The following is a 14745-nucleotide window of genomic DNA, read 5'->3' as shown; positions in this document are numbered from 1 at the left end:
GGCAGGTTACTTACCAGATTTGAGAATATAACTTTCCTTCCCCTCCTATGCCTAAAACTCATGGTTACAGCAATGAACTGCATGAAATGGCATGTTTATCTTTCCTCTATTTCATGAAAATTGGGTCCCATCCTAAGCTAAGATAGGTCCCAGTTTGAAGGTTTCAAGTCATAATGTAGTTCCTTTTATTTGTGGGCTTAGTGTGTTGTGGGACCTCCACCATTATGGGTTGTTCAGTAAACTATGAGAAAAACAAGAACCTGCCACATGAACCTAGTCAGTTCTACCCATATCTGAAAGCTTCATTTTCTGTCAGCTCAAAACAGAAAACTTTCTAAAGGGATAACATCCTGGATTTGCTCAGGTGGCATTTGGGAAAAGTACAAATTCAGCTTGGCTGTAATTTTGTTTCCTGTCTTCTTCTAAACCCTGTAGGCTCTCATTACTGGCATTCAGCCTAGGCTCTTTAGCACATCTCCCTCCAGGTAAAGTTCCAGTTCCTGCCCTGCCCTCTTGGTCTTTGACGCACTCTTGGTAGTAATAGCAAAAAGGGAGGATATTGACTACGTCAGATCTGGCAAACCAAGCTGGGAAATCTCTTCCTTGATGGGCAGCTCTTCTCATCTTCTCGCTCCTGCTGCTTGTGGAGAGACTCTTGGTTGCTTGGTCAGCTGGGATCCTTAGCCTGCCCTTCAGCCTATCTCTGCCCCAGCTCCTAAGGTCGGAAACACTGTGAAGATACCAATTCCTTGGAGGGAAGAAACATGGAAATGTTGTACCAAGGCAGGATTTAAACTTGTTCTGCAGAAAGGCAGGTTGTGTGATGGAAGGCACAGGGTCTTTATCATGCCAGGAATGAGTTACAAGAAGAGTCGTTGCTTTGCTACCCCATCATCCCTGAGATGCGGTCATTTGTCTTGCTGTTGTTTCTAACTCACTTGCTTTCTGCATGCTTTCCTCTTGCAACTTCGCTGAACTCTGTCAGCTGCTCACAGGTAAGTAAAAGTCTCGTCAAGTGGTGGGAGGAGGGAGCGAATTTTACAGCCTAACCAAATAATCTCTAGGATCTGTTTTCTTCCTTTTCCCTGGTCTAAAGGTGAACTTGTATTTTGCATTATTGGTGTGTCACAAACTGGTGTTGGCATTTTACAATCTGCAGTTGATCAGGATCTCTGACGGTTTGATTATCTGTGGAGGAGCATATTTATACCTCATTAGCATAACATACTTGTCTTAGGTGTCACTACAACCTATAGAAAAGGAATTGTTTGACAAGAAGGGTTACAGTCATGAGATAAAGATTTCTGAGTCATGATATAAAGGTTTCTGAGCCTTTCCTTAGCAGCGATTCTTAGCAGAACCAATTCTTGCTGTTTAGTTAGAAAGAGTTGTTGGCTAGCAATGCCTTATCCTGACTGTTTTTGCTACCTCGTGTGTTTTGTGAGGGGTTTTCCGATATGGCAAACAGTAGGATAAAGCTACACAAGTAATTTCCTGGGGACAAGATAAGGCATATCAGGGAAGAATGAGTAAAACAGGAGCTGCATTCCAGTGATGTTGTAATAATTAATGTGGACAGAATCTGTATTTATGACTACAAATTAGTTATCCCATAACTGTGAAGGTGTTTCAAGAGTGTAGCCACTAGACACCCAGGGCTTTTGCCCCAATAAAGATTAGATAGACGGTAGCTGAGCAGATACAGGCTTTATTAAATGTATTAGTTTTCCACGTGAGATAAGCCGTTTCCTGCTTTGCTTTGTAATGAGTGGCAAAATAGGAATATTCCCCTATTCCACTCTTTCAGGAGCAGAAAGATGAAAGTAGATTCTAATGAACATTAGTCGCTGGATATGAAGAAGTAGGATAGAAGACAGTTGTTAGCTTAATAACAAGACATTACTGAATCCTTATAGCTCCCCCAACCTCCTCAAACAAAGTGACACCAGCATTTTGGGAAAATCCCAAAGTCTGTAAAAGTTAAGGGAAAACTGTTTTTTAAGTGGGGGTTAAGGACTTCCACAAATAACTCACATGCGAACTAATAGCTATGGGAAGGTGGGGGGCAAAATTGGGAGGGAAATGGAATGGAATATACTGGAAAATGGCATTACTGGATTGCTGGTTGGCTAGAACCATGAACAGGAGCATATTATATTGCAATGTGTTTTTGTAGATCTCACTTATCCTGAAATAACTATGCGTGCTACTTTTGTTGACATATGTTGCATAAATAATAAATTCAGAGGTCCAGGGTGTCAAGATCAGAGATTCAAAGGATTCCAAGATCTCAGAAGAAAGGATATGAGGAAAATCAGTTTCTTGTTTTTATTTCTGACATGAGGAGGGGTGAATTGGGGCCCTCTAAGCTTTGATGCCTTGGGCTAGTGCCTACTTGGCCTTAGCCAAAAGCCAGCCCTGGGTGAGAAGAAGGAGCTAGTGGTCAGGTTAAAAGTATCTACCAATGGAGGAACAAATGAACCAGAAGCTCCGGAGAGGTTCTAAAGTGCTTAAAAAAAAAGAAAGACTTGTTTGCTGAGTTTTCAGATACGCCACAACACTGCCAGTAATATATCTACTCGGCTCTCAGATGTTGTAAGAAAGGCAGATTTGGAATTCATTCCAAATGCCCTTAAGTTCAGTTAAGAGGCAATAAGTAAACTCACCTTTTGAGTATTTCAGTCTGGATCTTCAAATCCCCCTCATGTTGTCAAATGTATGGGACAACGGCAAATAAAATAAATGGTATTCGTCCATTCAGATTAGTATGTTAAGGGGGTACTTCCAGTAGGAAACACTGAGAGAGACTATTATGAGCCTCAATGAGCTAAAAATGGGAAATGTTGTTTTTAAGAACAGACATTACACTTGATCATGGCCAGAATATTGCCAAATTCTACTCAGTTGCTATTGTCCTTATATTTGGGCTTAGCTTTTACTTTAGAGCAGTGTTTCTCAACCTTGGCAACTTTAAGATAGGTGGACTTCAACTCCCAGAATTCCCCAGCCAGCATGGGGAATTCTGGGAGTTGAAGTCCACCTATTTTAAAGTTGCCAAGGTTGAGAAACACTGCTTTAGAGGGTTGTATGATAATCTCAGCTATCCTAGATCATTTTCTCTCACCTTCCCTATAGTGCATTACGTTGTGTCTTGATTGATCAATGCTATTTCTTTCCTAATTTGTTGGTCTTTAACTGTAAATCAGTGAAGTCACATTGTTGTTTTAAGCTTAGCTGGCTGGCCACATTGTGCAATGGGAACTGGAAAAATGAGTTTATTTTGAAAGTACATATGCCAGCCACTGAACCTGCCCTTTCTCTCTCTTTCTGCAGGGCCTGGACTGCCGGCTAAGTGAGTATACTTTCTGTTTTTTGTGTAAAGGAGACCATTCATTTTCCCTTGAATTAGTGCACTAAAGTTGTAGTGAACAACAATCCTCATCTCAGTCATGCTGACTGAGAATGGAGAGTTGTGGTGCAACACACCTGCATGCCAAGGAGAAAACTGATTTCTCGTTCATTTGTTTGGTTCAACAGGGTTCATGATTACAACTCACAACAGTATGAAGGCTTGACCTGTGTGATTTGACTGGGAACCAGTTAGACAGGATTACTTAACTATAAGAAGTGTTTACTTGCATTTAACTACGATACGATCATGCATTTTCTCTTTTTCTCACGCACACTCACACACCCAAAGGGAGACCGCAAATTATACAGATTGTGATTTCAAGGCAGTAATATGTAGTGCCTGCCCCCGAATAAAACATGTTGGAGAAAGAGAAAAAAATGGGGGTGGGCATAACAAAGAAAAGCCATTTCGGGGCATCTCTTAAATTCTTGTGCTCCATTGCTACCTGCAGCTCCGATGTTAGCAAACGTTCCTCCTCCTCCTCTGCAGAACACCAACTTGCAACCAGTTATTTGGAAGGCAACCATGACTGAAGCCTCCACCCCACTCTCAGTCTGCAAAGGACAGATAGGTGGGGCAAGAGAGGGGTGTTTATAGCCACAGCTTCCTCTACTGCCTCCAATCACTTTCTCTCTCCTCTCCCCCACCTTGCTTTCAGAAGCAAAGGATGTACTATGTCCACCTGGTGAAGCCATATCAGATCCAGAGCTAGATCCAATCCTACAGCTGGCTTGGATGAACACAAGTAACATTCTATGGTGTGCGGAGCAGCAAGACTGCACTCCCTGCGTGCAAGTGATGTTATTTCTTGGATTGCTGGGTAAGGAAGGTGACTCAAGCATCTGTTCTTAGAAGCTTATTTGAGTCTGCTGCTAGCCTTGTGACCTGGGAGGGCTGGAGCTTGGCTTCTTGCTGCTGCCAATGTATTGGTCTAGGACAGGGCAGGGCAGGGCAGGGCAGGGCAGGGCAGGGGTGAGGAATCTGCAATGAAAGCCATCTGAGCAACAGGAATCCTTTAGGCCTGGTTTCATCCTTGACAAACCGCCCATCCTCCAGCCAGTTTCATGGCTACCTCCTAGCAGATTTTGTCCAGAAGTAAGTTAGATGGCAGATCCCCATAGGAAAAATTTCCCTCCCCTGTCATGGCATAATGGTTAGTTGGACTAGGAATGGGGAGACCCAGGTTCTAATTCACTATCACCCAAATAAGCTCCCTAGACATTGCAAGAGGAGAGCCATTTTAGTCTATGGTGTCAAAGAATCAGGCAAAAAAAAAAAGTGTTTTAATAAAATCAGAAAAGATGCTACAAAACTCTCTAAGTGACATTGGTCCAATTATTTTTCAGCCCAGGTACTTCACAGGGTGTTGGGTGTGGGGAAAAATAGAGCCTTGAGCTCCTAAATAAAAGGTGGGATATAAATCTAATAAATAAATAGATTCTCCCATTTTAGATGCAAGAAGCCCAGGGTTCCATTCCTGGAGTAGTTCATGAGATTAGCATCTTAGAGGAATGACTGATACCTTATTGTAGCATGTAAACTTTGCAGGTAGAAAATGCCAGGTGTATCCTCTATTAAAAGCTGTCACAGGTGATAAGACTAGGAAAGGCAATACTGCTAGAATTGGCAGTATTGGGCCATATCAGCAGACTTTTCCAAGCTGGCACTTTCCAGGTTGCTGGGACATCAAGTCCCAGGAATGCCAGGCAGCACCCTCCAAGGCTGTATTGGCTGGAGATTCTGGGGGTTTCAGTCCTGAAACAGCTGGAGGGGCATTGAGTTAAGAAAGGATGATACAGGCCAATGATTTGACTTGGTAAGAGGCATCTCCTTATGTCTTTGATATCCTTTATAGCAGCTGTCCCCAATTTGACTTTGCTGACAAGGAAGGATGGGCATTGTAGTACAAAACAAGTGGAAGATATTGGGTTAGGGAAGGCTTCTTAGGTCTAGTCCTTACACTTCACAAAAGGTCAACTGGCTCTCCTCTTGCTATCAAGACAGCTAAAATCCCATCCTTGCCCAACCTGGTAGATCTCTCTGCCTTTAGATCCCCTCTTTCTTATTTCTATTTCCCACCCCAAAAAATCAACTCAATGTGAAGCACAACCAGCCATCAGAGGAACAATCTGACAGGTATTTAGTGTCTTTCAAAAAAGAAAGGGCAATAATTGCTAGCTGATTGTAAATCTTTGTTTCGTATCCTTTTAGCCCTACGTAATATGTGAAACCTTGTTTTAACAGACCAACTGGGAAGAAGGGAGGTCCTTTATTCACATATGTCCATTAAATTAGAAAGAATGTCTTTGCAGTGATTTGCATCATCTGTGTGATGACATCATTACCTAAATGGCATGAACCGCTGCAGAAATGTGGTCCTCTGCATGCAAGGATGGTTCCACCATATTGCTTCACCTGTTATTTTTGCCAAAATAGATGCATTCCAATAATCAAAGCCTCATTCCTTCTGTGTCCTTCTAGAGCCACCTGCGCTGGGTACAAAACAAGATGGAGGAGCCAGCAAGATCAGCATGCAGCCCAGCGGACGTGCTGAGAGTGAGTAGGGTGGGCCTTCTCAACAGCAGCCCCTTGCAACCAGCTGGAAACTGTCCCTGCTCTGCTTTTGACCCTGCTTTCTTTCTGTCCCCAGAAATCCTGCGAACACGTATTCTGCTCATTGTGGACACACCCTCTTCCTCTCGTTGTGTTGAACTGGAGGTTTGGCTTCCCTACGGTTGGGAAGGTAAAAATAATTCCCTGGTAAGAAGCACCAACTCCTAGAGGTGTCCTCTCTGGGTGGGAAGATCTAGTTAATTATTATTATATTAATTCCCAGCTCTTCTCTGGAAGGATGTCCTGTCCCAGGCCAAACATACAGAAACCCACCAGTTGCAAACTTTACTGTTGGTTTTTTACAACTGCCCAAGTGGCAGGAAGGATGTGAGCACCACACCCACCCACACATGAGTGGGAAAGAATTTCCCAAAGTCAAGCAAGCTCCCTTTAATAGAGTCCCAAAGTTTCCAAGTCCAAAGCAGCAGGCAAAAGTGTAGTCAGGGTGAGGCCCAAGGGTCGAAGCGTCACAGAAGGTTCATCAGCTGGTCCGAGAATCAAAGTCAAAGTCAAGGGATTCAAAGTCAGAATTTGAGGCACACAGAGTCAGGGTAAGCAAAGGGTTGTTGCCAATGGAGGGGCTTGGAATTGCTGATCTGTGAAGTAGAGCCAGTGCCGGTGTTACTGTCAGGCCTAGCCCAAGGAACTCCAAGAGACAATGCCAATTCAGTCCAGCTATGTTTATTAGCTACAACCTCTAGCAAGAATCTTCCCAGAGTAAAACCCCAGTTCCCAAAGTCCTCCAGGCACAACAGTGTGAATTCCTCAGGGAGGTGCCAGTATCATCCTCTTGTTCCTCCCACGCGGTTCTGGTGAGCTAAGAAAATGTTTATCTCCCTGAGCTTGGCCTTCATAATTCCATTCCATCACATCTACTTATGACAGGAGGGTGTAGCTCCTTTCTTGCAAGAAGCCTTGTGGAGCACTTTTGCTCTGATTTCTTCTCCATGCTGTGAGCCCTTGTGCTGGGTGGGGGCAGCAGGTCAGGCTCCTCGTCTTCAGAGACCGAGGGCTGTTCCTGTTGATTACCGGATGGCCCAGCCTCAGCTGCCTGCAGATCCTCAGGTGATGGTTCACCCGGTAACTCTGGAACAGGCTGCCATGGTCAGTCACCTCCTCTGAGTCTGAGCTCGCCATAACAAAGGACAACATGGTGCATGTGGGATCTCCCCTAGTTTTATCCTGCAAAGTAGGTGGGCTGAGGGGAAGAGATCAGTCTGCAGTCACCCAGTGAACTCCAAGGCTGAGAGAGCACTTAACCTGGGCCTCCAGATTTAGCACTTAACCTGGGCCTCCAGTATTTAGCATTCAGTTCTCATGTCAAGTCTGGCCATGCAGTCTGCTTTTGTCTTTTGATATTAAGAGGCTAGTACTACTGGGGGTGTCTAACACATCCGTCTCCAGTTTGACCTCAGTTCCCATCATGTCCACACAGTGCAATGAAGTGCCATGCTAGGTCACATTGACAGGAGTTTTAGTCCAAGATACTCAAAGGGAGCTAGCTTAAGAAAGCCTATTATTATTATTATTATTATTATTATTATTATTATTATTATTATTATTATTATTATTACCTTTAGAGGAGGATTATGAGAAGAATTTAAGGATTATAAATTTCTCCTTGCTTGTCACAGAAAAGATTTTGAGCTCAGGGGCAGCTCCCAACCAATAAAAACACACCAATTTTGCCACTGAGTCCTCTGTTCATTAAAAAATGGAGTCCATGAGTATACAAAGGTACATATGTGCTTATTCTGCCTAACCTGTTCTGTGCTCTATTTATTTATTATAATGCATGCAAACTAAACTGGGTATGTGTAAAAGGCTGGCCTTGACCAGCATTGACAGCATATCTGATGTGTCTGGAAAGCTGACAAGCAAGGCACGGTGGTAATGGCATTCCCTCCCTTGCATTTCTGTCAGCAACTATTAGCTTATGATTAATTTATTTACACTGACATCTCACCTTTCCTCCAAAGGACGGAAGCTGGCATTCGTGCAACACACTAAGCTGAGATTTATTGAATAAACTGTAATTGGTTGGGTTCACACAATCAGCTGACCCATATGGCATGGTTTCCAAACCATAGTGGCTGTTTTCACACAACACTAAACCATAAGCAAACCACATTTGGGTTTAACACAAAGCGTACATCCAGGCACAGTCTCTTTTCCTCTCCTTATTTTCCCCTTAATATAGGCTGTGAATGGCATCTGTGCAGCTTCGTGGCTGGATGGAGACCTGAAATTGGATCTCCTTGGCCCTAATCTAACCATTCTACCACACACATCCCCATTTACTGGAGAGATGAAGAGATCCTCAGAGCACCGAAGGTGTCTCACCTAGACTCCGTAACTTCTGATCTTTCAAAACGTCACCACGTGTTGCCTATTCAGTCTGTCAAAGTCTTTAGGGCTTTTGAAACTTAGACTTGAAAAAAAAGAAAGAAAGAAAACAGCCCTGGGGCTTTCTGTGTGGCTAAGTTCTGCAAGGTGTGGTTCCAAATTTTAGCAGTGCCCAAGGGTGTTTGCAGGGCGTAGCCAGAAGTCACGATGGAAGCCACAACAGTGTAATTGAAGCTCCACCCCTTTTTGTGTGTCACACATGCAGAGGGATGGAATTGTCACGCACATAAACAGGAGCGGAGCTTTGATGTGGCTGCCATCTTGATGTGCCTGGGGACACCTCTGGCAGTGCCAATACCTTTAGACTGACCTTCAGGGGACTTTCAGGGGACGGGCAGTGGAGAATTACAGACAGCTGTTATTTTTATAGTTGGTTGAAGGAACCCTACCCCTTAACAAGTGGACCAAGAATTGTATTGGTCTCACCTCATTTATCCAGGCAGCCTTTCCAAAAGATTATCTTAAATGCTCACATTTGCTTAGCGTCATGGAAATAACAATGTCCAAATATTTGTTCATTGCCCAGCGGCTGTCCCAATTAACCAAACAATGGTAGGAAAATAACCAGTACAGTATTTATTCTGCAAATGCAAACCATAAATATTTGATCAAATGGGGTAGCAAACAGGCTGAGTGAAGGACCTGTAATACAAAGTAGCCTAAACCAGTGTTTCTGAGCCTCAGCAACTTTAAGATGGGTGGACTTTAACTCCCAGAATTCCCCAGCCAGAACGCCGCTAGCTTTGCCTCTCAAAGAGCCAGTACATTTTCACCTGCTTTGTAATACTCATCAAGGGTCCTCCCCTCCCTCTTCCTGAGCTGACCAGACTACCTCCCCTCCTTGGATTTGCTTTCCATGGGGGCATAAAGTAAATAAGCTTTCACTGCATTGGCCACCGGGTACAGGTGTGCAAAGCCGCCCCACAGCCACGCAAGGAAGCGATGGGACACCCCTGCACTTTCACTTCAGGAAGAGAGAGGGAGCCCAGGAGCTGGGAGGCACGAGAAGGCGGGAGTTCCCACTAGTGGGGCTGACCCACCCTGAAGCTATAGAGAAGGCCCAGGACATTTATCTTCCCTACATTTTCTCTGGAGCCTGGAGTGAAACAGGCTGTAGGCCCCATGGCAACAGCCGTGTGTACAGGAGGTTCAAAAAGTCAAGATGGTGCCCGCGCGATCAAAGTCTGCCTCTCTTTTAGTGGGCAGATGGCCATGCCTGGCAACTTGCAATATGTGCTGATACCACATTGGCATCATATCTATGGCTGGAAGGATCCTTGGTGACAGCTGCAAAAGAAATGTTGGGAGAGTTTTGTTTTCAGTTTACTGTACGTTAACCGCAACTTGTTCTTTTGGGCCCAGCGGATAAGACTAACCCTTAACTACAATTTATTTGAAACTGTCAACTTCAAAGGCATGGATGATGGCACCTTTGCCCTACCTGATGTCCATCATATTTGCTGAGATGATAACTTTTAGAGTTCCCAGCAATATGAGCTAGGAATTCATTAAGAGGACCACAAGTAAGTTTGATGGGCACATCTCAGTTAACATGTGAAAACATGGCTCTGCCAGATGGCCTGGCAGCCAGATGGGGGCTCACATTGCTGGAATTGACTGGTGGGATGATCGATGCTGCTCCCCCCCCATCATCCTGAATCGTATATATTCTTTTTATATAGAATTGTTATTAGTTATTTTAATATGGACATTTATATTTGTATGGTTTTTATTGTTTCAGATTTTAATTGTAAGCCACCCGGAGCCACCCTCTGGGGGAGATGGGTGGCATATACGTTTAATAAATAAATAAAAATAATAATAAATTAACCACAGATCAGAATTCGTATGATGCAGCACTAAAATCCACTTAATTAAAAAGGGAAGAAGAAACTAGAACAGACCCTGGGTTTTTTGGCTTGCCTTTATTATAGGATTGAGATTCCACAAGACATACTAATTAATAGTAATAATGGTATTCAGGTAGTCCTTGGGTTATGACAGCAGTTGGGACTGGAATTGCCATTGCTAAGCAATGTGGTTGTAAAGTTCGATGTTACACGACTGCATTGCTTAACAATGGCAATCCCAGCAGTCCCGGTTGTCGTCATAACCCCAGGATTGTGTGGGTGGTTAAGCAGGAAATGGCAGAAATGGAGCAGCTCACTGGAGCAACTTGCAACTTTCCCTGCCAGCTTCCCCACTGACTTTGCTTGTGGGAAGCCGGCAGGGAAGGTCGCAAATGGCGTTCACGTGACAGCAGTTCACTGCAATGTTGTAATTGCAAGCCAAGCACCTGAACATCCAGATTGCGATCATGTGACCCTGGGGGAATGCTGTGATGGCCAGAACTTCAAGGACTGGTCGTATGTCCATTTTTTCAGTGCTGCCATAACTTTGGACAGTCACTGGGCGAATGGACATAAACCAAGGACTACCTGTAATGAAAACCAGTAGTTATCAATAACTACTATCACAAGTAGGCATCGGTTGCTTGCATTCCCAATGAGAGGACTGCAGCAGCCTACAGGGGACTGCAATATTCTTTGAAACTCAGTGCTTTACTATAGCAATGGTGGTCCTGGTCCTGAGGCATAGTAGGAGGTAAAAAATGTGCAACTGTAGAAAAACTAAGAAGATTGGAGTCTCATGAATGCTTGGATATGTGATTCTTTGAGTCTCTTTGAATTTCTTGGAATAGAAGTACTGGGAACTGTTTATAATCCGGTGGCATGCAGTCAAGACATCTGTTCCTAAGTGCCAGTTCTGGCTCCTTGCAAAAGATCAGTTTGAAAGAGGAGCAGCCAGTTGTGGGGAACTGCCATGTCATCAAGGATAATTCACTAGCGTCCTTCGGAGCCATGTTTTTAAAATGTTTGCAGGTTTTCTTAAAGAAGGTAAAGAATGAGTATGGAGGTAGTCTTGTTTAGTGACCACAATCAGGACCGGCAACATGGTCGTTAAGGGAAGCAGTGGCTAATGAAACTGTGACTGTGCTTACAATCTTGCTTCAGCTTTCCTTTGCTTTACAAACCTGCAAAGATTGTCAATGTGAGAAACGGTCACAAAGTTACTTTTTTGTCCCTGTTGTAACTGCAAACAGTTGCTAAACAAGGCAGTCCTTAAACGAGGACTAGCTGTATAACATTTTCCCTCAACATGGTGGTCTCCAGTTGTGCTGGCTGTAGACAATGGGAACCGTAGTCCTACCATATCTGGCAGGCCTCAGGTGGGAAAAGCTCTTTGACTTTGGTCCCTCTTCCTTTCTAGGGATCCCTGCAGTACGACTGCTTCCCAATAGCTCTCAGTGGGGAGCTGCGTGTCACTGCCTTCACATGGCCTCGCTATCATTCTGCAAGTGTGTTGAAAATCATGCACAAAGGACCAGGTGAGTTCTCCAGAAATGAGACACAGAGCAAACTTTGATGAATCACCCTGAACCCCTCCACCCATTGGATGTCTTTGCTATGTTTTGTTGATAGACTGCACCTGGCCCAAAGCCAAAGACACCATCCGCCTCTGCCAAGGTATGTTGCAGTGCGCTGATTTCCCAACCGATACTGCTCCCCCAGTGCAGGCATCGACAGAGACTCAACAGTCTGTTTAGGACCATCTCATAGGAGTCAAGCAATTCCCAGAATACCTTTTTGTAGCATAAAAGAGCCACATTCTTGTTGGATCAAACCTGACAGCCAAATGTCTGAAGGAGGTCCACAAACAAGGCTTTAAATCACAGGTTAAGCCATAAGCCAGAACTTGCAAGCCAGAACAGCTGCACTCACAGAGCACATTAAGCCCAAACAAACTAACCGTATTATGATTGCTCTGTAAGTTCATTCACACTCCCTCTCTGATATGCTAATTAGAACTCTGACACATGCTACAAGCTTTCCTAATTCAGATCTTCTTTTAGATAGGGTCAGATTGTGTGCAAGGGTGGGAATCTGATCCTGGCATTCATTCTTAAATACCAAGTTTCCAGTTCTTATTACTGCAGGGAAAAGTTTGAATTCTGTGCCTGAGAAATACTTGAAATATTAAATAAAAGTTGTACAGGCCATGATTTCTATAATATGTAATTCTGGGCTATAGAATGCCGTCAGTTCTGACTGTCATAAGCAATTTACTAGCACCTCTGAACTCTGCAAACTTCATATGATGCACTAAAATCCATTTTTTATTTAAATGTATTTATTCTTTTAGTGTCTAAGAAAGCCACCCAAATAGCTTAAGGAAAAGGTGTTGCCAGGTATGATATTTAAATGGTGATCCCAGCTAGTTTTTGCCTGTGGTATGATCCTAGAAAACAGCACATAAACTGTTCTTATATTGGAAGGATTCTACATTGTGCTAAATTTAGGATTTGTTTTAATCCAGTTTGTTGACTAAGCCACAATTGGCTGTGTTCATCCACTTCACCAAGCCACTTTATAACTCAATGTAACGTGTTAATCCAACCTGCTGTAGTTGATTCCATAAACTAAGACTGGGTAATCTTGAATGGGCTAACGATACATCTGAGTGCATTACATCACTCACATGGGCACTAAGCTGGTATTTTTCTTTGTTTTTCTAACAGCAAAATGCTTGCTTTAGGGCTTACATTTTAATGTGCTTTCCACCTCACAATGGAGAGAAATTGTGCTGTCACTGTTTAGCTGTCATGGTTAGAGGAGCTTTGAAGGGCTATGAAAAGGGAACATGGAGATCCCTAATATTCCTGGTGTTGCAGGTTGCCCCTCCCATAAATCATGATTAAGCAAGCTAAGGCTTAGGGCAGTGTTGTCCAAACTTGGCCACTTTAAGATGAGTGGACTTCAACTCCCAGAATTCCCCAGCCAGCCTGGGAGTTGAAGTCCACTCATCTTAAAGTGGCCAAGTTTGGACAACACTGGCTTAGGGCATTGTGTGAACTAGTTGCATTAACTAGTGTCAGTTCATCAGAGGTTCACACCAGAGAGATTCCAGGGATTTGTGGGGCTTTCTGCAGGCAAAGCATGCTTTCTACCAAGGAATGAAACTCATGCAGGGATTTAAAATGTTTTAGAATTATACTTATTAAGAATTTAGAATTATACTTATTAAGATCCAGGGAAAAGGGAGGAGACTCTTCCACAAGTACTGTACCTTTCCTTGGCTCATTATGAAAGGATGTGATGGGGAGGGGGACAACGCAAACCATCTCGAGGGTGGTCCAATTTCTAACTGAGAAGATGAAGAGAACGATCAATCCAGTCAATACCTGGATGGAAGAATATCTGGGATTCCCATACGTGCCACTTCCCCAGTCCCTTGGCAGGCAAGTGACGCACAGCACATAAAGCAGTTTAGGGCCTGGATCAATGAGATTTGGGTTTTTGTTTAGGGATAACCAATTTTCCAGAATCATAGGAGAACAGTGTAGCTCAGCTGTCTTTTCCAAATGATTGGTGCACGAGGGTGGGTTTTGCTGCTTTGTCCTCAGTGGGTGCCAACTGGAATCAACCCCCAAGAGGAGGAAAACACAAGGCACCACATACGTTTGGTTTTCAACCTGTGGCTTGAGGGCCACTGGTGGACTCCTTGCTGGGAAACCAAAATACGAGCAACAATCTTAATACTGTACCCAGAAGCTTTTGCCCAGTCTTTTATGATTTTGTCTTTCTTGCTTGGAACTTAATGAGATTAGTCAATCTCATCATTTTGGGCCATTTACTTTAAAAAAAAAAAAAACTTTTTATTTTGTTTTGGGGTCCTGCCGTCACCATCTAGAGACAGTCCTGCCTGCAGGTGCCACATGGCTGGCTCTTGACTTACACTCAAAAGCCTTCAGAGGTGATGTAGCTGCCTACATAAAAGAAAAAGGAATGACCGAAGTAGAAGAAAGATAACAGGGGAACAGAAAGCCATCTAGGAAGGCTGGGTGCTTCTTGATTTCCCAGGAAACAGAAATTCCCACTTGGATCATGTGGTGCTCATGCTGGAAGTCTGACTGAGCGCTCAATGCTGTGGGATGCTAATGACAACCTTGGTCTTACAGTGCCCAGTTTAGCAATTTCTGTGGGACTACAGTCGGCAGTTCTACATGTGCAGGACACCCCTGAAGAACAGCATTTCGAACTGTGGCTGTATCTGAATCGGACAGGGGGAGCTAAAGGGCTTGATCAGGAGACCACCAAGTTGCTGGTAAGTGATGAGTTTTCCCCAATATTGGTGAAACCTAGTATTTCCCTACAGGTAGTCCTAGTTTAATGACGGTAATTGGGACTGGAATTTCTGTTGGTAAGCAATGCAGTCAATATGTCACGTGACCGCATCGCTTAGCGACAGCAATC

The 14745-nt window shown here is 43.8% G+C and overlaps 1 protein-coding gene across 3 annotated transcripts in view; it reads left to right on the top strand.

The window, feature by feature from the left end:
• The first annotated feature begins 573 nt into the window (after positions 1-573).
• The window catches only part of IL17RC (interleukin 17 receptor C), a 33577-nt gene continuing 19405 nt past the window's right edge, over positions 574-14745 (top strand). Inside the window, exons 1-8 of one of the 3 annotated variants that reach the window (XM_088134499.1) lie at positions 574-995; positions 3334-3352; positions 4071-4232; positions 5894-5968; positions 6063-6172; positions 11702-11819; positions 11914-11958; positions 14451-14596. In XM_088134499.1, coding sequence (XP_087990625.1) covers positions 903-995; positions 3334-3352; positions 4071-4232; positions 5894-5968; positions 6063-6172; positions 11702-11819; positions 11914-11958; positions 14451-14596 — 768 coding nt within the window. In that variant the 5' untranslated portion in view covers positions 574-902. The remainder of the gene's footprint in view (positions 996-3333; positions 3353-4070; positions 4233-5893; positions 5969-6062; positions 6173-11701; positions 11820-11913; positions 11959-14450; positions 14597-14745) is intronic. The other 2 variants (XM_007425380.4, XM_025164869.2) reach the window with 2 other exon arrangements.

Source organism: Python bivittatus, unplaced genomic scaffold (genome assembly GCF_059951505.1).
Source record: "Python bivittatus isolate LINGU-HERP-01145 unplaced genomic scaffold, Pbiv_v1 ctg000080_np1212, whole genome shotgun sequence".
Classification (NCBI taxonomy): Eukaryota; Metazoa; Chordata; class Lepidosauria; order Squamata; family Pythonidae; genus Python; species Python bivittatus.
This window is presented reverse-complemented; position numbering and strand designations above follow the sequence as displayed.